Here is a 24,480-nt window from a genome sequence, read left to right on the forward strand (position 1 = left end):
CAACCTCTGCAATATCACTCCGTGCCGATAGAAGGAGATGTCCTTTGATGGATGTCCAGGAAGTGAAACGACGTAATCATCATCCGTCGCCCAAACAAAACAAACGTAGCCGACTGTAGCAGTGCTGTAGGCGTGTAGACTGTCTGCCGACTGACAGCAGTTTAGCGGTACAGGGGAGCTGATATGATCGCCAGGTAGTTGGATGTTTATGCAAACGGTAAAAGGTACGTGTCTTTATCCATTACAGCAGTGGTATGAATCGTATGATCACTGTTGACGCCAGCCAATTGAAATGGAAATGTTTTGAATTAAATTGCTGACAGCAAGCCACCTACTATTAGCCTAGCTGACTTCTCTGTTTTCTTGAGTATCCGATACTTCCTTGTCACTTGCTCAACGCCACTATGTCAATAAAGCGAAGAAGTGTGCGTGTAAAATAAGCATTGGCTAATATTTGGACGAGAAATTATAGTTTATTTTTCTTCTCGCCTGCTAGGTTATTATTGTTATTTCGCACCACTGTGCCAATACAGACCGTCACTTGACTCTCAACACCTAAATACAGGTAGAACTAGTTCTGATTCTTGATCTTTTGATTCACTTTCTATATTCACTATAGGCTATGCTAAACCTAAGCTAAATTAATAGTATGTACATGTTTAAGTAAATAAATGAAGCCCTTGGGACACGAATGAGGCAGAAGGTGCAGAATTAACAACTTCTTAAATGCTTCTGTTGGTCTTAACTCGCTAACTCAGGTCTGATAGTAGTACTGAAGTAGTTCTTTTGGCTGCAGGTACGCTAACTGTGACTGTTTTCGTCACTGGCTAGTTCTGAAGTTTACATTCCTTTTAAGACCTAAACCAAAGAGTGATCGCACAACAAGCTGATTAGATACCGCAGCCTTTCGTCTACAGCGACCAGGCTAGCTCGCTTAGCATAAAATCATAACTCTGGTGATTTCTAACCACAACTTGATTATAATGTTTATTAAAGTATGTTAATTCTGTGTGTTGGGTACAGATCGGTGTATGTGTAATATACTTTTCTTTCTCTCCAGTCATCTGTGACATTAGGCTTGACTGAGCAACTGCTGATGTAGTTGTGGACGATCTAGTCAGCTGTTCTGTCTCTGAATCCCCTCCCCCTGTTACAGCAGCCCTTTAAAGACCTCCTCTTCCTCCCGTGCCCCTTGTGATGCCTCCTCCATGCTGTGGCTTCCTGTCACAGTTCACCCATCACCACCTGGTCGCTTTCCTCCTAACCTTCTTTAGGTAACCTCCCTTCCTCTTTCTCTTCCTCCCTCCTCTTCCTTCCCCCCTCTTTCTCCTCGCTCCCACCTTCCCCCCTCTTCCTCCTTCCCCCCTCTTCCTCCTACCTCCCTCCTCTGAAACTTGTTGTGAGAGCTGACAAGTTTTATAAATGTTCCTTCTCTGAACTGGTCTGACCCCTGACCCCTGTGCTGGGTCGGCGTCATCGCTCCAGGATGTGATGTCACAAAGCTTCATGTTTGGTTTCCTCCCTCCAGCTATGTTGTGCTGCATGCGTCCAGGAAGACCTTCAGTAACGTGAAGGTCAGCATCTCAGCACAGTGGACTCCTTCACTGAAAAACAGCAGCTCTCCTGAGTTTGCCCCTGGAGAGGTAACTACTACCCCTTAACAACCTCTAAATACCCCCAATTACCCCAATCCACACCTAACTACAGAATGTGTGTGTGTGTGTGTGTGTGTGTGTGTCAGACATGGGATGACAACAGGCTGTTTGCAAACGAGGAGGAGGCGACTCTGTTCCTGGGGGCGCTGGACACAATCTTCCTGTTCTCCTACGCTGTGGTTAGTACCAACACACATATATGTATATATATACGCATGCATACACGCACACACACCTGCACATACACACTAGGTATTGTGATCTGTATGTAATGGAGGTGTGTCTGTGTCAGGGCCTGTACGTGAGCGGGGTTATTGGAGATAGACTCAACCTGCGCTATGTGCTCTGCTGTGGACTGTGTGGCTCTGCAGTGGTGGTAAGAAACCTACTCATACACACACACACACACACTCACACACTCACATACATACACACACAAACACACACTCACACACTAATACTGTACCGGGGTTTGCTCGTTTAAAGATAGAAATACTTAATTTATAATAAAGTCTCGGGGTACCACCCTAATATTGGTTTTAGGACATTAAGGGATCCTATGTTTAATATTTAATAATCAGTTTCAATTAACAGAATGAAATGGTCTAACTTAGAGAGAGACAGAAATTGTACAGTAAATGATTACATCCTTACAAATCATAAACAGAGCTATCGCCAATGCCATGTCGGGGAGGAAAGAGCGTTAGCCATAGTTACGTTTGATCAGGGTTGATCAATGAGGTTGAGGGCGGTTCGCATTCAAGGCCCATTTGAAGATTCGGAAGTCAAAGCGTGGCTGCGCTGCAGGGTCATGTGACTGAGTCTGTGGGGTCTCAGTCAGGTCGCAATTAGAATTGCGTTTTTGGTTCTTCTGTAGAATCGTCCAGAAAGTGTTGCAATCACAATAATGTTGAATCTCAGGAGCTGGGCAACGTCCGTTGGAACGCCAATCCTGATGGTGCTCACACCATGGTTGGTTTAGCTGGAGTCAGAGATTGATTGTCATCTCAGAGTTTTATACAGTTCAGAGTTAGAAGGAGGACCTGTCTGGGGTTAGAAGTTGATTGGGGGAAGCTGGGTTTTCAACTTTCCCCTCCTTCCTTCACACCTACCAAAGGTGTGAACTGGCGTCTGGATGGTTCCTAAGATTGCTCAAATATTGTTCTGGACATCTTGCTACAGTTACAAAATATAGTTGAATGATTGTTTTATTATGATAGCTTTGTGTAGATACCAAAGATGACTTGGTTATCTTTCAGGAAGAAGGAGTAGTTACTAAAATCCAGATTTCAGTAAACACAACATTAAAACAAAGTAACAAACATTACACAAATATCCCTCTCATAATTCTCCACCTACTCTTGTGGTAAAGGTGAAGTCTTGAAGAACTTTCCTCTAAAGTTCTGATCAAGGTATGCTCTTTGGAGAGCACAAATGGATGCTGGAGATGTGTCATCTCAAGCAGGCCCTTTGAAGCTTGAAAGCTAGCTAGGGCCTCACATGCAGAGTAGGAGCTAGCGGGAGGGCCTCACATGCAGAGGAGGAGCTAGCATGAGGGCTTCACATGCAGAGGAGGAGCTAGCGGGAGGGCCTCACATGCAGAGGAGGAGCTAGCGGGAGGGCCTCACATGCAGAGGAGGAGCTAGCAGGAGGGCTTCACATGCAGAGGAGGAGCTAGCAGGAGGGCCTCACATGCAGAGGAGGAGCTAGCAGGAGGGACTCACATGCAGAGGAGGAGCTAGCAGGAGGGCCTCACATGCAGAGGAGGAGGCTCCCCCCCAACTCTATGGTTCCTTTGCATCGGCGTTTGGTAGGTAATCAGCATACTGAGAGTGTCACGAGGGCTGATGAGGTTTGTGTGATGTGATCAAATCAGACTCTTCAGGTGTGACAAGATGTTGGCTCTGTGTGGTCTGGCTGACCTCACTACAATACACACACTCATACACACACACTCTCATATACACCCACCCCCACATATACACACACTCCCACATATACACACATATACATACTCATACACCCCCCCCCACACACACACACACATATACATACACACAGCCATACACACACACTCTCATACATACAAACACTACCGTATTTTTTCGTAAATAAAGCTGCAGCCAGTACCCCGATTTTACAGTTTTCTTGTGGTTGTACGGCTTATAGCCCGGTTTTAGAACAAAATAGTGGCTTCGTCCCAAGATCTCTACAGACTGTGCAGCTAATTTAATGCTCAACACTGGAACGCGGGCTTATTACTTGAAAGAGGAATTATTTACTGTGTCGTCGTCTCAGTTACACTATCAGGGCTTGGAAATACAGTGACTTGCTAAAGTAGGCAAATGGCTCGTAGAACATAACATTTCATAATAATTTCAGTAAATCAAACAGCTGCAAGACCCAGTGAAATGTTATATACAGCTAGCAAACTAACGTTAGCTAGCATCGCTAACAACATTGGCAAATTCAACTTCGGTAGTTTAACCAAGCTCTTTGTAGGTTCGTTTTAGATATAATTTTATATGATCGTGTGGACAGTAAGACGCAGACTCTTTTCAACTTGTATTTTACCACTGCTCTTCTTGACATACGAACATCCCTCACTGACTTAACTAATGCTTAGGTCAGCATCATGCCTACGGCAACTCCCGAGGGACAAAACACCCTTCCGAACATCGAAAGGTCTGCTACAGTAGGCTATCCTCAGGATTTGCAAGCTAGCTAAACTTATACTATATCTAAAATTATGTTGTAGACATAACAATGGATTTTGCCACTTAATGAGTGACTTGGCTTTATTTCTGGACATACTATCCACAACCGAAGTGTGTTACACAATGCTGTAAGATCGCCTATACTCGTGCATTGCTTGGTATTGTAGCGACAATGCTCTTGGTACCCAGAATGCCCCGCGGCAAGCTGAAAAGCTACGAAGTTAAGGGCATTAGCTTAGTTAGATAAGCATTGTTCAGAGTTCTATTTTTGTGATCGTTCTGTTGTGATATGTGTAATGCTATGGTCTGTAGTTAAAGATAATTTGAGTGTTCACCCTGATTGTGAATGTTGTGTAGTTGGATGGCTATCCAAGCTTTCCAATGTGTATGTGGTCCTGGGTATATAAGCAGACGGCCTATATTCCAGTGCGGCCTAGACTCCGATTTACAAACATAAAGTTCCCATTATGATGGGATGCGTCTTATAGAAAATGCGGCCTATTTTCCGTAGATTATGGTACACATTATACTTGCACAAACGCATATATACACATACCTACGTATACACATATTTACATATACACACGCACACACAGACATGTTCCTGACCCGGTGTGTGTGTGTTGCAGGAGTGTGTGTTTGGCACAGTGACAGAGTGGTTGGGTGTATACAGTGTCCCTCTCTACTGCTGCCTGTGGACCCTGAACGGCTTGCTGCAGTCTGCTGTCTGGCCCTGCGTCGTGGCGGTCATGGCCAACTGGTTTGGCAAGTCTGGGTCAGTACCACTCACGCTCACACACTCACACACACCCACACTCACATCCCACATACACACTCTCACAAACACACACATTTATCATTTGTGTAACGTTTCCTGGGTGTGTTACAGGTCCTGGGTGTGTAGCATTGTCTCCTAGGTGTGTAACGGTGTGTCCTGTCTCCTAGGTGTGTAACGGTGTGTCCTGTATCCTAGGTGTGTAATGGTGTGTCCTGTCTCCTAGGCGAGGGTGTGTGTTCGGGCTGTGGAGTGCCTGTGCCTCAGTCGGAAACATCCTGGGAGCCTTCCTGGCCTCCAGCGTCCTGAAGTACGGATATGAGGTAAACACACACACACACACATATACACACAACCAGACTCAGTCTCACGCACTTACTGAAGTATGGAGATAAGGTACACACACATTCCCTCTCACACACACAGAGCGAACTGATGTGCTAAAGATTGTCAGTTTGAGTGTTTGAACCTGTGTGTGTGTGTGTGTGTGTGTGTGTGTGTGTGTGTGTGTGTAGTATGTTTTCCTGCTCACCTCCGTGGTGCAGTTTGCAGGGGGAGTGGTGGTGTTCTTTGGTCTGCTCACATCCCCTAAGGAAGCAGGTGAGGACCAGTGTCCCAACTCTGCCTCACTCTCGCTCTGCCTCACTCTCGCTCTGCCTCACTCTCGCTCTGCCTCACTCTTTCGGTATCACCCTCTCTATGGCTCACTCTCTCCCCTACATCACCATCTCTGTGTCTCACTCTACCTCACTATCTGTGTCTCTCAATATATCTCTGCCTCACTCTCTCTCTGCCTCACTCTCTCTCTGACTCACTCTCTGCCTCACTCTCTCTCTGACTCACTCTCTGCCTCACTCTCTCTCTGTCTCACTCTCTCACTAACTCTTGTGTTACAACATACAAACACTTATGTTTGACAGTAATTATCCAGAGGTAAGCAGAAAACCAGATCACCCATCTGGGCCAATATAGGAGAACTGTAATCATTCTTCCCTGACCTCTGAAATGAGACGATCGAGCACTCTCCTGGAGAATGTGAAGTGCCAACATATTACAAAGCACACACATAGCATGAATGATACTACATCATAGGAAACCTGACATGTTATACAAACAAAAATGTATCAAATAAATAGCTATATACTTGCCTGCCTTAAAGGGCCTATATTACCTGAAACACCATAGGACACAAACGGCATTATAGAAAACAAAATATTTAACAGAAAGCTTGTAAAGCTAGTTCTGCAGCAGAGGTAAAGAGCTAGTGGACATGCTACTGGCTTGTAAAGCTAGTTCTGCAGCAGAGAGAATGGGATGTCTCACTAACTCACTCAAACCTCGTTTGTGTGTGTGTGTTTTGTGTTGTCTGTGTGTGTGTGAGCAGGTCTGAGTGTGGAGAGTGAGACTGGTCTGAGCCCGGTGGAGACAGACTCAGACAGCCATCGTCCTCTAATGAGTGATGAAGAGGAGGAGGAGGAGGAGGTGTGTGATGGAGGATACTACTCTGTCCAACAACAGGAAGAGGAGGAACCAAAGGAACCACAGCAGCCTATCAGCTTCTGCCAGGCCTTCTGTCTGCCAGGAGTACTTCCTGTAAGTCTGCATGGATGTCTTTCTTTCTCTCTTTCAGTCTCTCCCTCTCAACCTCTCCCTCCCCCCCTCCCTCTTCCTCCTCTCTCACCCTCTCCCTCTCTCTCCCTCCCTCCCCTACAGTACTCGCTGGCGTACGCGTGTTTGAAGTTGGTCAACTACTCCTTCTTCTTCTGGCTGCCGTTCTACCTGAGCAGCAACTTTGGCTGGAAGGAGGCGGAGGCTGACCGCCTGTCTGTCTGGTACGATGTGGGAGGTATCATAGGTGAGCCTGTCTGTCTGTCTGTCTGATGAGAGACAGGTGTAAGCTGGTGTCTGGCTGTCTGATGAGAGACAGGTGTTGCAGGAGGGACAGGTGTTAGCTGGTGTCTGTGTTGCAGGAGGGACAGGTGTTAGCTGGTGTCTGTGTTGCTGGAGGGACAGGTGTTAGCTGGTGTCTGTGTTGCAGGAGGGACAGGTGTTAGCTGGTGTCTGTGTTGCAGGAGGGACAGGTGTTAGCTGGTGTCTGTGTTGCAGGAGGGACAGGTGTTAGCTGGTGTCTGTGTTGCAGGAGGGACAGGTGTTAGCTGGTGTCTGTGTTGCAGGAGGGACAGGTGTTAGCTGGTGTCTGTGTTGCAGGAGGGACAGGTGTTAGCTGGTGTCTGTGTTGCAGGAGGGACAGGTGTTAGCTGGTGTCTGTGTTGCAGGAGGGACAGTGCTGGGTCTGCTGTCTGACTGTCTGGGGAAGAGAGCTCCTGTCTTGGCCCTCAGTCTCCTGCTGGCTATGGGGGCCCTGGTGGGCTACAGCCGTGAGTCCTGCACCAGCACACACACTCACACACTCAGATACACACACTCATATACACACACACATACATATAAACTTTTATTTTCCAATTGTCTATACCCCCAGGCTCTCCCAACGATCAGCTGGTGAACGCCGCCCTGCTGGCCACCTCAGGCTTCTTCATCGGGGGCCCATCCAACATGATCAGCTCTGCTATCTCAGCAGACCTGGGCCGGCAGCCAGCCCTGCGGGGACGCCTGGACGCCCTGGCCACCGTCACCGGCATCGTGGACGGAACTGGCAGCATCGGGGCAGCCGGGGGCCAGGTAACACACGCACAGACGCGCCCAGACACGCACAGACACGCCCAGACACGCACAGACACGCCCAGACACGCACAGACACGCACAGACACGCACAGACACGCACTCACTCTCTCCCCCCTCCCCCCTCAGTACCTGGTCTCCCTCATCGAGAGCAAGCTGGGATGGATGTATGTGTTCTACTTCTTCATCATCATGGTGAGAACTACCATACCATCGAGCTGTGAACTGGCTGGCTGGATGATTGTTTATTGATTAATAGCTAAACTAACTGCTTGTTTTTTAGGGATTACGCTGATTGGTTAGTTGGTTAATGATTAATTGGTTAGTTGAGGAATGCAGGGTCATGGTCATGTGAGCAGGTGTGGATGTCTCCTCCCACAGACAGGGGGCAGCGTGGTGTTCATCTCGCCTCTGATCTGCACTGAGGTACGAGCCATATGGAGGGAGAGGCGGGCACAGACCAGCCAGCTATGAATCCTGTTCCTGCTCCTCCTCTCTTCTTTCCACCACTTGACCATACTGTATGTAAAGTAGAGTGTTAGAGGAGGAAAGATGTAAATTCTTGATTTGACCTGAGAGATGCCAAGGTCAACGTGCTTGGGCTGGTCTCCTAGGCAACGCCCTCGGGTTGGTCTCCTTGGCAATGGACCCACGTAAATATCTGTCTCTTACCAAATGGTAACACACACTCACACAAGCTACACACACACTCACACCAGCTACACACACACTCACGAGTCACATTCACACTCACAAGCTACATAGACTCACACAAGCTACACACACTCAACGATCATCTGTGAAATGCTTTTCATCGTAGACCCTTCTATGCATCCTCCTCTGTCAGATTATATTATAGGATGGACTGCTTCTCTGATTTATAATGCAATTAGCTTCATTCTGGGGGAAATGAACACAAACATGGTTACGTAGTAATGATGGCACAAGCTCCTGAGGCTGTTCCATAAAGCCAGTTTACTGAATAAGCCAGGCTTATGTCAGTTAGTCAGACTCATTTACAGTTGATTTGGTTCCATAAAGCCAGTTAAATGTAGTTCGAACTCAGTTACTATGGCAACTTATGCTTCGAAACTAGCCTGGTTCGGGGCAGGCTAACTGTCAGGCTTAGACCGTGTTGTTGCTGTAACACTGACCCAACGGGAAAATGACTTTCTGGCGTGATGCCATATTTAACTTTTTTTGCCACTATTAGTTCAAATGTTACATTTATAGAAAATCAACTTCAATAAATAAAACATGTAGGCTAATACATTAAACAATGATTTCAGAATGATACAAACCTACAATTTACTTATGTTAGTTTATGAAATCAAATGTTTAGGCTGATGCTTCATAAAACATTGCTCATTGCTTCATAGGCCTAAGTCATAATTGCAAAAACAAACCTAAATCCATGCCTCTATCCTCCATTTTCCCAATACAAAAACCATGTTAAGAAGTAATAAGTGATTTATTATAGGCTATTTATTTAAAACAATTTCAAAAAAGTCAATGTAGATGTGTTTAGTGGGCCATGTTTTTGTGATCAATGAAGTAAAGGTCTATTTAAAAAGGACCTCAACCCACGTATTGTTCATGTCAATCACAGCGTGTCATTTTGATGAGGTGGTGGATGAGGGAGCTGTCATAGTACACCTTAAAGAGAACGTTCTTTCTGGAAGAAGTCATGTGGCCGTGAACATGTAGGTTTGCCGTGGGGGATCGGTATGATCCCTGTTCTACCTCTTGGGCTGGTTAAGAATATGGGGCACACGCAATTATCTTGACTACTTGAATCTGACTTGAAGTAGTCAGAGTGCGTGAACTAGAATTTGCCTTTATGGAACCACTTTAGCCCCGACTGACTTGTTAGGGTTAGGGTTGTTAGGTTAGTTCAAGTCAGCTTTGGGACTTTAATCCCAGTTTTATGGAACAGACCTCTGGTGTTGAAGCAGCAGTGACGGTACTGAAGACCACAGCTGTCCAGAACATCTGATCTGTCTGGAATACTGTCCAGAACATCCCCCTCTGATCTTTCTCTGGAATGTAAATGTTCTCTTCAACCTGTGGTTTATACTTTCTTATGTGCAGCTGTGTAAATTATTGTTGTTGTTTTTATAATACAAGTCACTACACTTTTACAATCTGTCCTTGTGTTATTTGTGTGTTGTGTAATAACATGATCCTGAGCTGCCATCCAGAGCCAGGGCTGTCTGTACCACCAGGGGGCGCCGTGCACCTGAACAGCCCCCAAAGTCGTGTTACTATGGTGATGCTGAAAGCTTTAGCTCCTCCCCCTGGCAGTCTAACAGATGCAGATGAACCGTGTCCTGGCCAATCAGGTATGAAACATTAATAGATGAACCGTGTCCTGGTCAATCAGGTATGAAACATTAATAGCAAACTACATATTACAGAGGTCATTTTAAATAGATTTCGACTCATTTTTGAAAAAACTAATGTTAGCTGCTATCCTGTGATGATGGCAAGAAGGTAGTTTAATCTAGACAAGATAGTTGGTACTCTTTGAACTCAGTACTTTGATCATGCAGCAGCAAGCAGCAACAAGCAGCAGGGGTTTTAACACCTTGACAAAGGCTTGACCTAATAAACCTAATAGTGCTACCAAGTTTTTCTAATACTATTTAAATTTGATGTATGCAGAACATGAATTCTGATAAATATTACACACATAAACAAAATCCCAAATCTGCAGTACTGTTATATCATTATAATTTATTAACAATGAAAATGTATTGAAACACTGTAGGGAATTTATTTTTCTTCCAAAAATCTTGTCAGTGCCTCTAACACTAGTGATAGTTTGAATCTACAAACGTTTTTCAAAAAGAAAATCAAAGAATTGGCATAGTTCCCTGTACAATCATACCAGAGGGATATCAATGTAGCATAACCATTATTATGTATTATTACAAAGCGTACACATGATGTCCATGCATAAGAGGATCTGAACACTGTGAGAGAAAAGCATGGAGGGCCCTGGCTGATGGCGTCACCATGACAACAACACCATGGCAACAGCTCCCTGATGCTACAAGGCCATGTTCAATTGCAACCAAATGTAACTAACCATCAGTTTGGGCTTCAACCAATTAGTGTAGGCTGGGCTCACTGAGGAACTGCCCACACGTGACCCTCGCCCAATACCATCGTTTGAAATAATTATATTCTACTGTAGTGCTGTTTAACCAAATGGACATTTGTAATGATTTCCTTAAACACGATAAGATACAATTCAAAAATAAGTTAATATATATTTTTAAATTTTGTTCTGAACACACAAAAAGTCATTCGCAAAGACATAAACACACACAGAGAAACAAATACACAATACTCCATTAAGGAATGCAAAATTAAATGTATAAAATAATATTTGAGTTGATAGTGTAAACCTGCAGTGAAATTCCAACTGTTCATGTCAGTGTAAAAAAACATGTTGGTTCGATTTCTTTCTCTGTATTTTACATTTGTTTTCTTTTATAATGATGCTATATTCTTTTATTCTTGTGAATTGCTTGATGAGGTAGAGAATTAAAGAAATGGCTTGTCTTCCAAACTGTAAAAATAGACTCTCCATTAGAGTGGTGCGGCCAGATGCTGATGATGACCAGTGTTTCATGCGGGCATGTTCTGTTCTACTCTGTTCTGCCTGGTGTTCTGTCTGGGTTAGGGTTAGGGATGTTCTGTTCTACTCTGTTCTGCCTGGTGTTCTGTCTGGGATCCATGCCACAGCTCTGGTCAGCTGCCTTCGCTGCCACTGAAGACCATTTACAATGTGCAGAATCCTTAAACACTTTATATACATAAATTATACACGTACATAAACTCAACCCTCGCACTGGTTTGTTTCAGATGTAATAAATCCTTCTCTTCTAAACTAGCTGTGTGTTCTGGTGTTGCCGTGTCAACATGACATTTATTACATAGCCTGAGCCAGGTCACCTCTACCCTGTATGACCTTTGACCCAGACTAACCCCCGGGGACCCTAATGGCTGACCCCAGCCTGACCGGGAAGGGCAGCGCTCAGACGTGGCTCCAGTCTGGAGCAGGCTAACACAGAGACATGACAGAGAGTCAAAGTCACTATTATATCCAGATTACAGTGCATTACAAGTATTTCACAGTGTAATTAATCGTATACAAAAACAATATAAACTCAATATAAACGTATATAATTTCTTCAGCTGTCAGGACAGTCAGTTGCTTTATCTGCATGTGAGAATTCTTTCTGAGCTGGTGTCTCCACCAGGGGGCGTTGCAGGAAACACTGTTACTGGCTGGCCGGACGCTTGGGATATAGGAACTTCCTCTTCTTTACAGAGAAGAAGTCTGGGGAGGAAAGAGAGGGAGGAGAGAACACAGATTTACAGCATTTCTTAGAGCCTTAGGTGAAAGCTGCCATGTAGGTTAAACATGCTGTATGAGAGTGAGTTTTGTGTTTGTGTGTGAATGACTGTGTGTGGGCTGTTGAAGGACACCCAACAGTTACAGCATATTCATATAGTATAGCCCCGCCCACACCCTGGCACCACCCCCTCTCCTGGCCCACCTGTAATGGCCGCCTGGTGCCGTTTCTTCAGCCCGGCCATTCTCCTCTCTGGCCTCTGCAACCTGTAGCTCCGTCTGGTGGTCACCTCCAGGTACTCCTCCCCCGAGTTGGTCGAGGCTGGAGACTCCTCTCTGGCCAGCCTGTCCGTCATCCTCCTGGCCCCGCCCACAGCAGCCATGGCCCTGCCCTCTCCTCCATTGGCTCCACCCTCTCCTCCCTTGGCCACGCCCTCTCTTCTAGCCCCACCCCCTCTCTTCACCAAGCAGCTGCAGTAGAAGGCTGGGACGTCCTGGCAGCTAAGCTCCTCCCACTCCACGTCGGCCCCCGCCCGTGGCTGGTCACTATGGAAATCGTAGCTCCAGCGTTGATTGGCCAGTTCCAGGCTGACGCTGAGCAGTCTGTGGAAGTCCTGCTGCAGCTGCAGGTGGTCAACTGGGCCGAACAGGTTCCTCCGCACCGGACCCAGACGCAGCTTCCCAACTCCTACCCGGGGGGGGCAAGAGGATGAAGGTGTAGCCATGGTGATGTCACTGGAGGAGAAATGGGAGGAGAGGCTGTGAGTCTGGGGGTTCAACAGGTGATGTGAAACCATGGTTTTATGGACCATACACAAACGCACATAAGCTCTGTCCAGCCTCCTGACCCTGTAATGCAGATGCTGGCACCGACCCTCTAATGAAGTGATGGGAAACCTAACCCTAACCTAACCTTAACCACAACAACAAACACATCCTACATCTGAAAACTCCTACCCACTGATAACAGTCAAGAAACGCACAATGTTTCACCTCTGCCCTGTGTTTGGGTGTGTGTGTGTGTGTGTTTGGGTTGTGTGTGTGTGTTTGGGTTGTGTGTGTGTTTGGGGTGTGTGTGTGTGTGTGTATTTGGGTTGTTTGACAGCGTCTTCTCAGCTTCAGGAATGTTAGTTGCGCTTATTACACAGTGAAGAAATGCTGTTGCGCGTAACCTAACCTACATGTAGATTTTCAAAGTTGCCTCAGCTTCTTCTACATTAAGTTGTCAAGTCTTAAGAAAATTTGGTTTAAGGTTGCTAGGCATCTGTGAGCTCCGTAACCAGGGCTGCTATCTGAGGAGAGACTCTTTAGAACACGTCTTTCATCACAGTTCTGAGGAGAGACTCTCTAGAACACGTCTTTCATCACAGTTCTGAGGAGAGACTCTCTAGAACACGTCTTTCATCACAGTTATGAGAGACTCTAGAACACGTCTTTCATCACAGTTATGAAGAGAGACTCTAGAACACGTCTTTCATCACAGTTCTGAGGAGAGACTCTAGAACACGTCTTTCATTACAGTTCTGAAGAGAGACTCTCTAGAACACGTCTTTCATCACAGTTCTGAGGAGAGACTCTCTAGAATACGTCTTTCATCACTTCTGTCAGTTTGCCTCCTTAAGATACAGCTTTACCCACCAGACCAACAGTGTTTCCCGCTATAAGACAGCAAATACAGGAACCTCAGCGAGCAGGGTGAGAGAGAGAGAGATAGAGAGAGATAGAGAGAGGAGGCCGCTCCCCCAACACACGCCACAGGGCAACTCCACTTATCAAGATCAACAGCATGTAACTGAACTAACAGAAACACGGTGGGAGGCCAAGCCACTGTTAAAGCAAGCGGCATTGTTAAAACATGACTGTAGGCCTAACCCTATGTCAGTAATGATTGGAACAGACTATGGACACGCGTGCAGCACAGTCTGTGATCTGTTTTAGAATGCTTCCGTTTTTAGTATGCTTCAGTTGACATATCTCTAATAATGCCAGAAATCAATAATGCTAAATGAATAAATGTAAATGTAGGCTTCCACAGCATTGGCAATTTGACTATAATAGATGTGGAGGTTGAACAAGTAAGCTACTTCAGAGATGACAATTTCAATTGTGATCTGAGAAATATAGGTACAAAAACCACTGAGAAGAACTGTCATCACCAGCTGCATCACGGGCACTGCACTATCTATCTATAATTTCATAAATCTGTATGTGTCACCGACATCATCACAGGCACTGTGCCCTATCTATAATTCCAGTAATCTGGGTGTGTGTGCCACCAATATGATCACGGGCACTATGCCCTACAATCTATAGTGTATTTGTGTGTTTCACTGACTTATCACCGACTGAATCACGGGCACTGTGCACTAGTGATAACAATCATAATTATCTGTCTAATAACAAGCCGAATGACATCATCCGGTCTGATCTGCGCCACTCATCGACTGATTTAAATTCTAGATACTGCATGGATAGGGCATCTTTAAGAGGTGAAGAAACCCCCAGATTAGACCAGCACAAGGCTATAGAACTGCATTACATAAGATACATATGGTAACAGATTTCAATACATTTGAGTGGTATCTCTTCAAGCCAAATATCTTTAGGTGAACTATTCTCCTCAAAGTTGTTTGCGTAAAAACAAAAACTAAAGTGGGTGCGGTTCCGATGATCAGCATGACGTCATCAGATACAGATCAAACACGCAAAAAAGTTTTTAACTCTAAAGTTTTGTTGCCAGACCAAAAACCAGAGAACACCGAGCCGTGTCCTTCTATTGTACTTCTATTTCTCTGATCCTGGGTATTGTGACGCAATCACTTGCTTTGAGATGTAGGTCAAGATATTCGACAATAACAAACATAATTCTGGACGGTTTAAGTGAGACTAGAAATAACTAAAATAACCCCAACAACCTTTACCAGTGTAAAAGCCCATAGCCTATCGTATTAAACAATACCGGGATGTAGACATATAACCTACATTTACAGAAGACAAATCTCGCAAAAAAAAGAATAAAAAAAGAATGGGGAGAACAATCCCCAACATAACAAATGACGAAGTTTAGTTAAACAACAACATAAATTCACCATGTAAAGACAGCATATGTGTATGCCTGAGCAAGTAAGTCTTACCCTTAACGACGCTAAAACACCGTTTACTGTATTGCACAAATATCGTTCGTATCTCCGGACGATCTACAACCCCACTGTTGTGCTCCAGTCTGTGTGGTAACTGGTGGCTGCCGGTTTATTATGGATCCACAAGGCAGCGAGAATCAGGGATGAAAACTCGATCACGTGATATCTACCACAACAATACCGACTGGCCTCCCGCCAAGACATCAACCAGATTGATCAACAGTATCGCTATTTTCTGACTGTCACCCCCCCCCCCCCCCCAGGAGACACGTGCCTACTCAGTTTTGCGTTGCGAAGTGCGTTCAAACATCAGATAAAACTGAGAACATAAATTTAGTTTGAAATAAAGTGTCTTGTTAAGCAAATCATTAATTTAAACAGATTTCTTACCTCATTTTACCCAAAAACCTTCTTAAAAGTAATTTTGTATTGGAAATCTGCTACAATAAGTGCTGGCAACTTGTTGCACTGCTGTGCTCTCCAGAAATTACTCTACTCTGAAAGAAGTAGGTCAGAGCAAGTTGTTCTCTGCTGGAAATAGGTCAGCGCCCCTGGCAGAGGGCCATTTCCCCTCCCCTGGCACCGCGCCAGCAGCCCAGAGTTATGTGACATGCAAAGTAAGCTGGAATCTTTCGCCACTTCCATTTTACCTTTCTCCCGCAAATTTGATAATTTGTCATTAAGGTGACTGGACTGGCGCCACGTGGAGTTCCCAGCGCAACCAACAGGGCGGAAAGTTGCTTTGCACGAAGGAGTTTGTTCTGGACATTCTGACCAAGTTAGAGAACGGATCTAAACAGGGCTCTCAAGTCGTCATTCGCAAATCCGCATTCGCGCAGGCATACTGAGATGATAGTTGTCCAGAGTTATACAAAGTAAATAGCCAATCCCTTTCCTGCCAAAGGGTGTGAATGATCAGAATATGAGGAACAGAGGAACTCAACTCTCTGTCTGTGACTTCTGTAAACTACCAAGGAAGACATTTCAGCTCAACACAGCTTCAGCAGCACATATACACAAAACAAGCACATGAAGAAAACATCATCATGTTAACACATGAGCAGCTGTTAAAAGATCCCAGATACCTGCAGGCAGTGAGTCAGTGTTTGGTGAGCATGTCACGCCCAGACTCTCAGCAGTCACCTGTGGGTGTTTGTTGGAGACACAGCTCCTGCCCGGTGTCAATGCAGCTGGAACCAGCTGGACCCAGCCTCGTCATCTTTCAAGGTTTGAAATACTAGTGGTGCTGTGGTCACCAGAATCTCATTTATCAGGATGATCCTAGCATGGCTAGTCTACGACTTCTCCACTTTGTCTGTGAAGGGAGGTGGGACAGGTCCTGTCCACTCTGACACCCTCAACCCAGGTCCCTGTGCCCAGCCTTGCCCCTTGCAGCATGGCCGGTGCCCCCTGCAGCATGGCCGGTGCCCCCTGCAGCATAGGCTGTGCCCCCCAGGCCTGTGCCCCCCAGGCCTGTGCCCCCCAGGCTGTGCCCCCCAGGCTGTGCCCCCCAGGCTGTGCCCCCCAGGCCTGTGTCCCCCAGGCCGGCAGTCCTGGACTCTGATCCCTGCTGACCTGTCTACTAATCTGTGTTCTCTGTTTTGCCCAGATCATGTTTCAACAATCATCATAAGCAGGCAAAGCAAGCTGTCTAGTACTCCCTGGCCCTCACCCTCCCTGGTCCAGGTGAGTGTGAGTGTGTGTGTGAGAAAGAGTGTGTGTGTGTGTGTGGTATAAACAGACCACTAGAGAGCTCCCTCATCTCCGTGTGATGACAACAACCATGCTTCAGTTTGACGTGAAACAAGTTTCAACCTCTGTAGGTCACCAAACTTCCTGTCAGAGACAGAAAGTTTGGCCAATTCAGCAGTAGTCTACATGGCATGCAGGCATTTCCTGTATACCCACCAGTACTTCCTCTATGTCCACCAGTACTTCCTGTATGTCCACCAGCACTTCCTGTATGTCCACCAGCACTTCCTGTATGTCCACCAGCACTTCCTGTATACCCACCAGTACTTCCTGTATGTCCAACAGTACTTCCTGTATACCCACCAGTACTTCCTCTATGTCCACCAGTACTTCCTGTATGTCCACCAGCACTTCCTGTATGTCCACCAGCACTTCCTGTATACCCACCAGTACTTCCTGTATTTCCACCAGTACTTCCTGTATACCCTCCAGTACTTCCTGTATGTCCAGAAGTACAGAACCAATCTAGATTTAATCTATCAAGGTTGATAATAGTTCTGCAGTTAGCTGCCATTACCTTTTAGCTCATTCAAGGTTCGGATGAAATCTGAATTTTGGCATTGTGGTGACATTATTACAACCTTGATATATTCAATCATGGGGGACACTGGCCTAAGTTCCTGGTGGTGGAACATGAGTTCCTGGTGGTGGAATATGTTTGGAAATCTGGATATAAACAGATTTTTGCAGAGATGGGAAGTAACCAAGTACAAATACTTTGTAACTGTACTTACAGTGTACAAAGTACATGTACATCTGGCAGCTGTACATGAGCTGTTCAACCAGATATTCCTCTCCTCAGTTGAAGTGAGGCAGGCTAAAGGCAGGGAGGGAGAGTGGGTGGAGGCAGGGAGGGTAGAGGCAGGGAGGGAGAGTGCAGGACTGTCCTGGAGGCACTGTCACATTCCTCCACATGCTGGGGCACAGCCCTAATCCTGACACAAGCAAACAACACGAGCCACCTACTAGCAGGCGATCTCTCTCTCTCTCTCTCTCTCTCTCTCTCTCTCTCTCTCTCTCTCTCTCTCTCTCTCTCTCTCCTGTGACCAGCCCTCTATCACAATGATGACAACTGGAATGTTCCATTACTTTGCTGAGGGGCCCTGCTCTGCCATCTCTATTTCTCTCTTTCTCCTCCCTCTCGCCCTCTTTCTCCTCCTCTCTGTTTCTCTCTCTATCCTCTCTGTCATTCTTCTTTTCTGAGTGGTGTGACACGGGTGTGTGCTGTGCCGTGTGTGTCCCATGGCATGTCCTGCGTCCTACACAGTGGTGATCCTACCCCTGAAGAGCAGCTTCCACGCTCTGCATCTCTTCCTCTGGGTGAGAACACCACACACCATTCACACACACACACCATTCACACACACACACTCACCCAGAACACTACACACACACTCACCACACACACAACTGTGCTTCTATCTCTTGGTGAGACCTGGGACTGTATATGTGTGTGTGTACGTGTGAATGCTGTGTTTGGGTTGGTGTGTGTTACTGTAAGGATGTACAGGATGTGTAGCCGTTCAGACATGTTGTAGTGTTGTTAGTCACCCTGTGGTGGATGCACAGGGTGTGTTGGTGTGGATGTACAATTGTTATTGTTACACTGTGGATGAGATGTTATTGTTGTACTGTAGATGAGATGTTATTGTTGTACTGTAGATGAGATGTTATTGTTGTACTGTAGATGAGATGTTTTGTTGTACTGTAAATGAGATGTTATTGTTGTACCGTAGATGAGATGTTGTTGTTGTACCGTAGATGAGATGTTGTTGTTGTACTGTAGATGAGATGTTATTGTTGTACTGTAGATGAGATGTTTTTGCGCCATGCCTGGTAGACTACAGGTCGTCAGGTTGGTGTTGTGTTCTGCCTGGTAGACTACAGGTCGTCAGGTTGGTGTTGTGTTCTGCCTGGTAGACTACAGATAGTCAGGTTGGTGTTGTGTTCTGCCTGGTAGACTACAGATAGTCAGGTTGGTGTTGTGTTCTGCCTGGTAGACTACAGATAGTCAGGTTGGTGTTGTGTTCTGCCTGGTAGACTACAGATAGTCAGGTTGGTGTTGTGTTCTGCCTGGTAGACTACAGGTCGTCAGGTTGGTGTTGTGTTCTGCCTGGTAGACTACAGGTCGTCAGGTTGGTGTTGTGTTCTGCCTGGTAGACTACAGATAGTCAGGTTGGTGTTGTGTTCTGCCTGGTAGACTACAGATAGTCAGGTTGGTGTTGTGTTCTGCCTGGTCTACAGGTAATCTGACTAACCCTAAGCCTATAGGCGTAGAGGGGGAGGGTCCTAGAGTCTGGTTTAATACACACGCAAACAAACACAATTTGTCAAACTCAACTCAAACTTGTGATAAGAATAAATTGAAGTTTCTGTTACACATGATAATAATGTTGAAATAATACATCTGTTTTTTTAGAGAGGCCAGAACAGGCCGTTACTAGAACGCTGGAAGACGAGGCGTGTGTAGTCTGTGTGTGTCCGTGTGTAGTCTGTGTGTACGTGTGTACGTGTGTAGTCTGTGTGTGTCCGTGTGTAGTCTGTGTGTCCATGTGATTCTGATGTCTTTAGTTTGTGTGTGGGGGGTTGTGTGTGTGTTTGGTTCGTCTGAGTGTGTAACTGCAGAGTGACACATTCCCACATGTCCCATACTGCTCCTCACAGTCCCCCGGCAGACCTAAAGATAGACCCTGTCCTCCCACCTGTCCTCCCCTCTGTCCTCCCCCCTGTCCTCCCCTCTGTCCTCCCCTCTGTCCTCCCCTCTGTCCTCCCCCCTGTCCTCCCCTCTGTCCTCCCCCCTGTCCTCCCCCCTGTCCTCCCACCTGTCCTCCCCCCTGTCCTCCCCCCTGTCCTCCCCCCTGTCCTCCCCTCTGTCCTCCCCCCTGTCCTCCCCCCTGTCCTCCCCCCTGTCCTCCCACCTGTCCTCCCCCCTGTCCTCCCCCCTGTCCTCCCCTCTGTCCTCCCCCCTGTCCTCCCACCTGTCCTCCCCCCTGTCCTCCCCTCTGTCCTCCCCTCTGTCCTCCCCCCTGTCCTCCCCTCTGTCCTCCCCCCTGTCCTCCCCCCTGGCCTCCCCTCTGTCCTCCCCTCTGTCCTCCCCTCTGTCCTCCCCTCTGTCCTCCCCTCTGTCCTCCCACCTGTCCTCCCCCCTGTCCTCCCCTCTGTCCTCCCCTCTGTCCTCCCCCCTGTCCTCCCCTCTGTCCTCCCCCCTGTCCTCCCCCCTGGCCTCCCCTCTGTCCTCCCCCCTGTCCTCCCCCCTGGCCTCCCCTCTGTCCTCCCCTCTGTCCTCCCACCTGTCCTCCCCTCTGTCCTCCCCCCTGTCCTCCCCCCTGGCCTCCCCCCTGTCCTCCCCCCTGGCCTCCCCTCTGTCTTCCCCTCTGGCCTCCCCTCTGTCTTCCCCTCTGTCCTCCCCCCTGTCCTCCCCCCTGTCCTCCCACCTGTCCTCCCCCCTGTCCTCCCCCCTGTCCTCCCCCCTCCTCATGTCCTCTCCCCCATGTCCTCCCCCCTGTCCTCCCCCCTCCTCATGTCCTCTCCCCCACACCCTCCCCCTGCCACAATATAAGTGCATAATCATAACTTGATAATGATAAGATGTAGTAACAGGTAACTTGAAAATGATAAGATGTAGTAACAGGTAACTGGTCCTGCAGGTGAAGCACATGAGGGAGCTGGAGAGAGAGAAGGACTGTCTGTGGTCGGGTCTGGAGGTTCTGGAGCAGGCCCAGTGCTGGTACCACACTCTCCTGCAGACCAGGCCAAGGAACCACGCTCTGGCGGAGACCAGGACAAGGACATCCGGTCTGGCTGACCAGGATATTAAGGTGGGGGGTGGTGGAGACAAAGACAGAGACTGGATCCGGACAGGAAGCAGATCTCCATTAACATTTGCCGCTGAAGATACGTGTCACTTCCTGTTCCCAGGGTTTGACTTCCTGTCTACAGAGGTCCTGCATGCAGCGGGTGAACGGCTCCCTGGGAAGCCTGATGAGTGAGCCCAATGTCTCCACCGCCCCGCCCGCCCCGCCACTCACCTCCACAGACGGCGCCCTCCGCTGGAGCCTCACAGTACTGGGACAGGTCAGCTCACATGCAGGGGTTCTTTTATGTCAAAGAGGCTATTAGAGGAGTTTATGGAGGTATTAGTCAGGTGAGAAGACCATCCCTAACCCTAACCCATCCGTGGTTTGAGCAGCAGCATTCTTTTACACATGATTCCATATACATATTATTTTGTAGAGCATTTCACTGTAGACTCCAGGAAGATTCCAGGTTCAAATCGCCACCTGTATGTCGCTGAGGATGAAAGCATCTGTTTAATGAATTAATTATTATAGTTGTTCATTGAGTAGGGCTCTGTGGTCTGTTGCCAGGAGGTGAGTGAGAAGAACCAGCATATCTCCAGTCTGGAGCTGGAGAGGGACACACTGCTGCAACAGCTCCGGAGCCACAAGGCTGCTGACTAACACACACACACACACACAGATACACACACGCACACTGATACACACACACGCACTAATACACACACACTATCATACACACTCAGTCACACACAGTCAACATGGTCACACACATGCACTCACACACATTAAAACACAACTTAATTCCCCTTTTTTCAAGGTTAAGTGATGTCACACAATTGAGCAATGTTACACAATAACAAACATTGTTATTTTAATCACTGCTATGTATTTTATGTGAAGTCAAAAAATGTAACCCTTGTAAATATGTTTAGATGACTATGAGATCCTGTGTGTGAAACCAAGATGGCCACTCTCTGAGGTCCCTCCTCTTCTGGGTTCTTCCAGACCATCCTACAGGAAGTACTGTCACGACGCAGGAGGAAATAAAACTGGTAAAAAAGACCAAACATACTCTCTGTCTCTGTGGGATGTTTTTATTCCTGGTAGACATGACTCACTGGTGCTAGTGAAAGCACAGGTGCAGATCAGTAGACACTGGTCGCACAGTCCAGGCTTGTGTTTAGGAAGCTTATAATAATTCAAAGGTAAAACAGTGTTTTCACTTCCTGGTTCACCTTCCTTCAGCTTGAAGGAACATGTTCTGGTGAGACAGGAGGAGGGGGGGGGGAGGAAGAGGGGGAGGAGGAGGAGAGGGAGAGGAGGGTTGGTGAAACACAAGGGTGGGGAGGAGAGGGTCACACGGGGAGGGGGAGACACAAGGGGAGGGTGAGGGAGTGGGGGAGGGTGAGGGAGTGGGGGAGGCAGGGTATTGTGGGGGAGGCAGGGTAGTGTGGGGAGGCAGGGTGGGGGAGGCAGGTTAGTGGAGGCAGGGCAGGGTGGGGGAGGCAGGGTAGTGGAGGCAGGGCAGTGTGGTGGAGGCAGGGTGGGGGAGGCAGGGTGGGGGAGGCAGGGTAGTGGAGGCAGGGCAGGGTGGGGGGGGCAGGGTGGGGGAGGCAGGGTAGTGGAGGCAGGGCAGTGTGGTGGAGGCAGGGTGGGGTGGGGGAGGCAGGGTGGTGGAGGCAGGGTAGTGGAGACAGGGCAGTGTGGTGGAGGCAGGGTGGGGGAGGCAGGGTGGTGGAGGCAGGGTGGGGGAGGCAGGGTAGTGGAGGCAGGGTGGGGGAGGCAGGGTAGTGGAGGCAGGGTGGGGAGGCAGGGTGGGGGAGGCAGGGTGGTGTGGGGGAGGAAAGCTGGTGTGGGAGTAACAGTCATAAGAACCTGGAATGCATTGTTGTGTGTTGTTGGGTTGTGCTTAGTTTCAGAGAGAGAAGAGGTTGGCCCAGGAAAAGGGGGGGGGGGGGGGGGGCGCAGTAAGAAGCTGTTACCATGACTCCCAGCTCTGATCATGTCTGATGAACAGGAAGTGCAACAGAACAGTTGCCATGGAAACACTATGGTGAGAGCAAAGTGCATTTAGTGTTTGTTCAAGTCCTCATGACATCATTCCACCCAAAATAACACACTGGTCACAACGCCCAAATAACAATGCAGCAGTTTGTTCAACTCTACTTGAAGTCAGGGCAGCTATGACAGTAAGGCCAGGGTGGACAGAGGGATGAAGCTATGTACAGCAGACACACAGAAGCTAACACCTGTAGCATGCTAATCTATGCTAGTTCTATTGGCATATGTGAAGCCCTCTGTGACATTGCTTCTAAAAAGGGCTATACAAATACATTTTGATTTGATTAATATGGAGGCTGTGTATGTGATGGTGTAGAACAGGGGTGGGGAACGTCCGGCCCGAAATCATTTGGTCCGGCCCGCCATGGCACTGCAGGAACCATATTATTAGGTGCATTATTCGTTGGCAGCAGCACTATTTTAATATGTGGAAGAGGACCGTGGAGGCGCGCAGCGTTGCGTACCAATGTACCAAAAAATGTCGCTCGCACGCTCTGCGCGCATTAAGGTAAGTGTGGAATTCCTTTCTAGCGAATCAAACCCAGAATACGTTGTTGGTTTGGGCTAAGCCCCGAATGTTCACAACGTATGGCTCCGCGCCTGATTAACACTCAGATCGGTAATCAGTCTAAAAAATGGTAGCAATATAAACAATTATACGATCCCTTTCCGTAATCATGATACCCCACAATAAATGTTCGATGCACCCCTAGTCAAAGCAGGCTGCATCCGTGCCAGCTAACATCACAAACCTCACCAAAGAGAAGCAGTTCCAGCCATCACATTAGGGGTGAGTTAATTAAATGTTTGACCAAATATAGCAGGCACATTTATAAGTTGATAATTCTGTACGGAATGATTTAATAAATATCCAAATGGCCCTTGGCAGAAGAAAGGTTCCCCACCCCTGATGTAGAAGCTCACACCTTTAGCATGCTAACATGGAGGACTACACCTTGGCTTCACATGGAAATTGTACAGAACACTTCCGGGTTACAACCCAAAGCATAGTATATAAACACACACACATACATAGATGGAGACAGAGAGAGCAGAGAGACGTGAAATCATAGTGTTGTCCCTGTAGCGTCTCCAGGGTGACATGGTTTCAGATGGAGGCACTGCTCTGGCTCAGCTCTGCTGACCTGGGTGTCAGGGGTCAGGGGTTGGAGCTGGGAGTGGGGGGGGGGGCAGGGGGACCAGAGGGGCCAGGGGGGCCAGGGGGGAGGCACTGGAGGGGAGCTGGTGCTTCTAGGACATGTAGCTCAGAGCTGCTGGAGAGGCATCATCTGTGGAGAGGAGAGGAATGGAGGGTGGAGAGAGGAGGGGAGGGGTGGAGAGAGGAGGGGAGGGGTGGAGAGAGGAGGGGAGGGGTGGAGAGAGAAGAGGAGGGGTGGAGAGAGAAGAGGAGGGGTGGAGAGAGGAGGGGAGGGGTGGAGAGAGGAGGGGAGGGGTGGAGAGAGAAGAGGAGGGGTGGAGAGAGAAGAGGAGGGGTGGAGAGAGGAGGGGAGGGGTGGAGAGAGAAGAGGAGG

At 47.7% G+C, this 24,480-nt stretch overlaps 3 protein-coding genes across 10 annotated transcripts; 2 read left to right on the forward strand and 1 right to left on the reverse strand.

The window, feature by feature from the left end:
- The first annotated feature begins 89 nt into the window (after positions 1-89).
- slc37a3 (solute carrier family 37 member 3) lies at positions 90-10,423 on the forward strand. Of its 3 annotated transcripts, XM_067254792.1 has the most exons (16): positions 122-224; positions 497-565; positions 1,061-1,274; positions 1,529-1,643; positions 1,742-1,834; positions 1,948-2,031; positions 5,002-5,147; positions 5,374-5,470; positions 5,663-5,747; positions 6,532-6,740; positions 6,861-7,002; positions 7,424-7,525; positions 7,630-7,829; positions 7,959-8,024; positions 8,211-10,171; positions 10,213-10,423. In XM_067254792.1, exons 3-15 carry the CDS (start codon positions 1,198-1,200, stop codon positions 8,301-8,303), a joined length of 1,509 nt encoding a protein of 502 aa, XP_067110893.1. In that variant the 5' UTR covers positions 122-224; positions 497-565; positions 1,061-1,197; the 3' UTR covers positions 8,304-10,171; positions 10,213-10,423. The 3 variants fall into 3 exon arrangements, with proteins under 3 accessions (XP_067110892.1, XP_067110893.1, XP_067110894.1); XM_067254791.1 differs by lacking the exon at positions 497-565 and having other exon boundaries at positions 90-224; XM_067254793.1 differs by lacking the exon at positions 497-565 and having other exon boundaries at positions 162-224; positions 1,160-1,274.
- A 122-nt stretch (positions 10,424-10,545) lies between these two features.
- cdkn1d (cyclin-dependent kinase inhibitor 1D) lies at positions 10,546-16,051 on the reverse strand. 3 transcript variants are annotated; one of them, XM_067254796.1, is made up of 3 exons: positions 15,986-16,051; positions 12,401-12,930; positions 10,546-12,180 (listed from the first exon to the last, which is right to left on the reverse strand). In XM_067254796.1, the coding sequence occupies exons 2-3, from the start codon at positions 12,918-12,920 to the stop codon at positions 12,122-12,124; spliced, it is 579 nt and encodes a 192-aa protein (XP_067110897.1). In that variant the 5' UTR covers positions 12,921-12,930; positions 15,986-16,051; the 3' UTR covers positions 10,546-12,121. The 3 variants fall into 3 exon arrangements, with proteins under 3 accessions (XP_067110897.1, XP_067110895.1, XP_067110896.1); XM_067254794.1 differs by lacking the exon at positions 15,986-16,051 and adding an exon at positions 15,726-15,827; XM_067254795.1 differs by lacking the exon at positions 15,986-16,051 and adding an exon at positions 15,330-15,450.
- Positions 16,052-18,144: 2,093 nt separating this feature from the next.
- On the forward strand, positions 18,145-21,949 carry sapcd1 (suppressor APC domain containing 1). Of its 4 annotated transcripts, none has more exons than XM_067254800.1 (4): positions 18,145-18,407; positions 20,735-20,905; positions 21,027-21,161; positions 21,434-21,949. In XM_067254800.1, exons 1-4 carry the CDS (start codon positions 18,330-18,332, stop codon positions 21,545-21,547), a joined length of 498 nt encoding a protein of 165 aa, XP_067110901.1. In that variant the 5' UTR covers positions 18,145-18,329; the 3' UTR covers positions 21,548-21,949. The 4 variants fall into 4 exon arrangements, with proteins under 4 accessions (XP_067110901.1, XP_067110898.1, XP_067110902.1 ...); XM_067254797.1 differs by having other exon boundaries at positions 18,158-18,407; positions 21,006-21,161; XM_067254801.1 differs by having other exon boundaries at positions 18,160-18,407; positions 21,006-21,161; positions 21,820-21,949.
- The last annotated feature ends 2,531 nt before the right edge of the window (positions 21,950-24,480 follow it).

The sequence above is a fragment of the Osmerus mordax genome, chromosome 17 (assembly GCF_038355195.1).
Source record: "Osmerus mordax isolate fOsmMor3 chromosome 17, fOsmMor3.pri, whole genome shotgun sequence".
NCBI classification, from domain to species: Eukaryota; Metazoa; Chordata; class Actinopteri; order Osmeriformes; family Osmeridae; genus Osmerus; species Osmerus mordax.

Excerpts from the sequence above, each read along its gene's own strand:
- sapcd1 (XM_067254797.1), top strand. The coding sequence starts at position 18,330 with ATGGCATGTCCTGCGTCCTACACAGTGGTGATCCTACCCCTGAAGAGC. Across the intron at positions 20,906-21,005 it reads TGGCTGACCAGGATATTAAG|GGTTTGACTTCCTGTCTACA; the intron begins GTGGGGGGTGGT and ends TCCTGTTCCCAG. Across the intron at positions 21,162-21,433 it reads GCCTCACAGTACTGGGACAG|GGCTCTGTGGTCTGTTGCCA; the intron begins GTCAGCTCACAT and ends TTCATTGAGTAG.
- cdkn1d (XM_067254794.1), bottom strand. Across the intron at positions 12,181-12,400 it reads GCACCAGGCGGCCATTACAG|ACTTCTTCTCTGTAAAGAAG; the intron begins GTGGGCCAGGAG and ends TTTCCTCCCCAG.
- slc37a3 (XM_067254791.1), top strand. The coding sequence starts at position 1,198 with ATGCCTCCTCCATGCTGTGGCTTCCTGTCACAGTTCACCCATCACCAC. Across the intron at positions 2,032-5,001 it reads TGTGTGGCTCTGCAGTGGTG|GAGTGTGTGTTTGGCACAGT; the intron begins GTAAGAAACCTA and ends TGTGTGTTGCAG. Across the intron at positions 7,830-7,958 it reads TCGGGGCAGCCGGGGGCCAG|TACCTGGTCTCCCTCATCGA; the intron begins GTAACACACGCA and ends CTCCCCCCTCAG.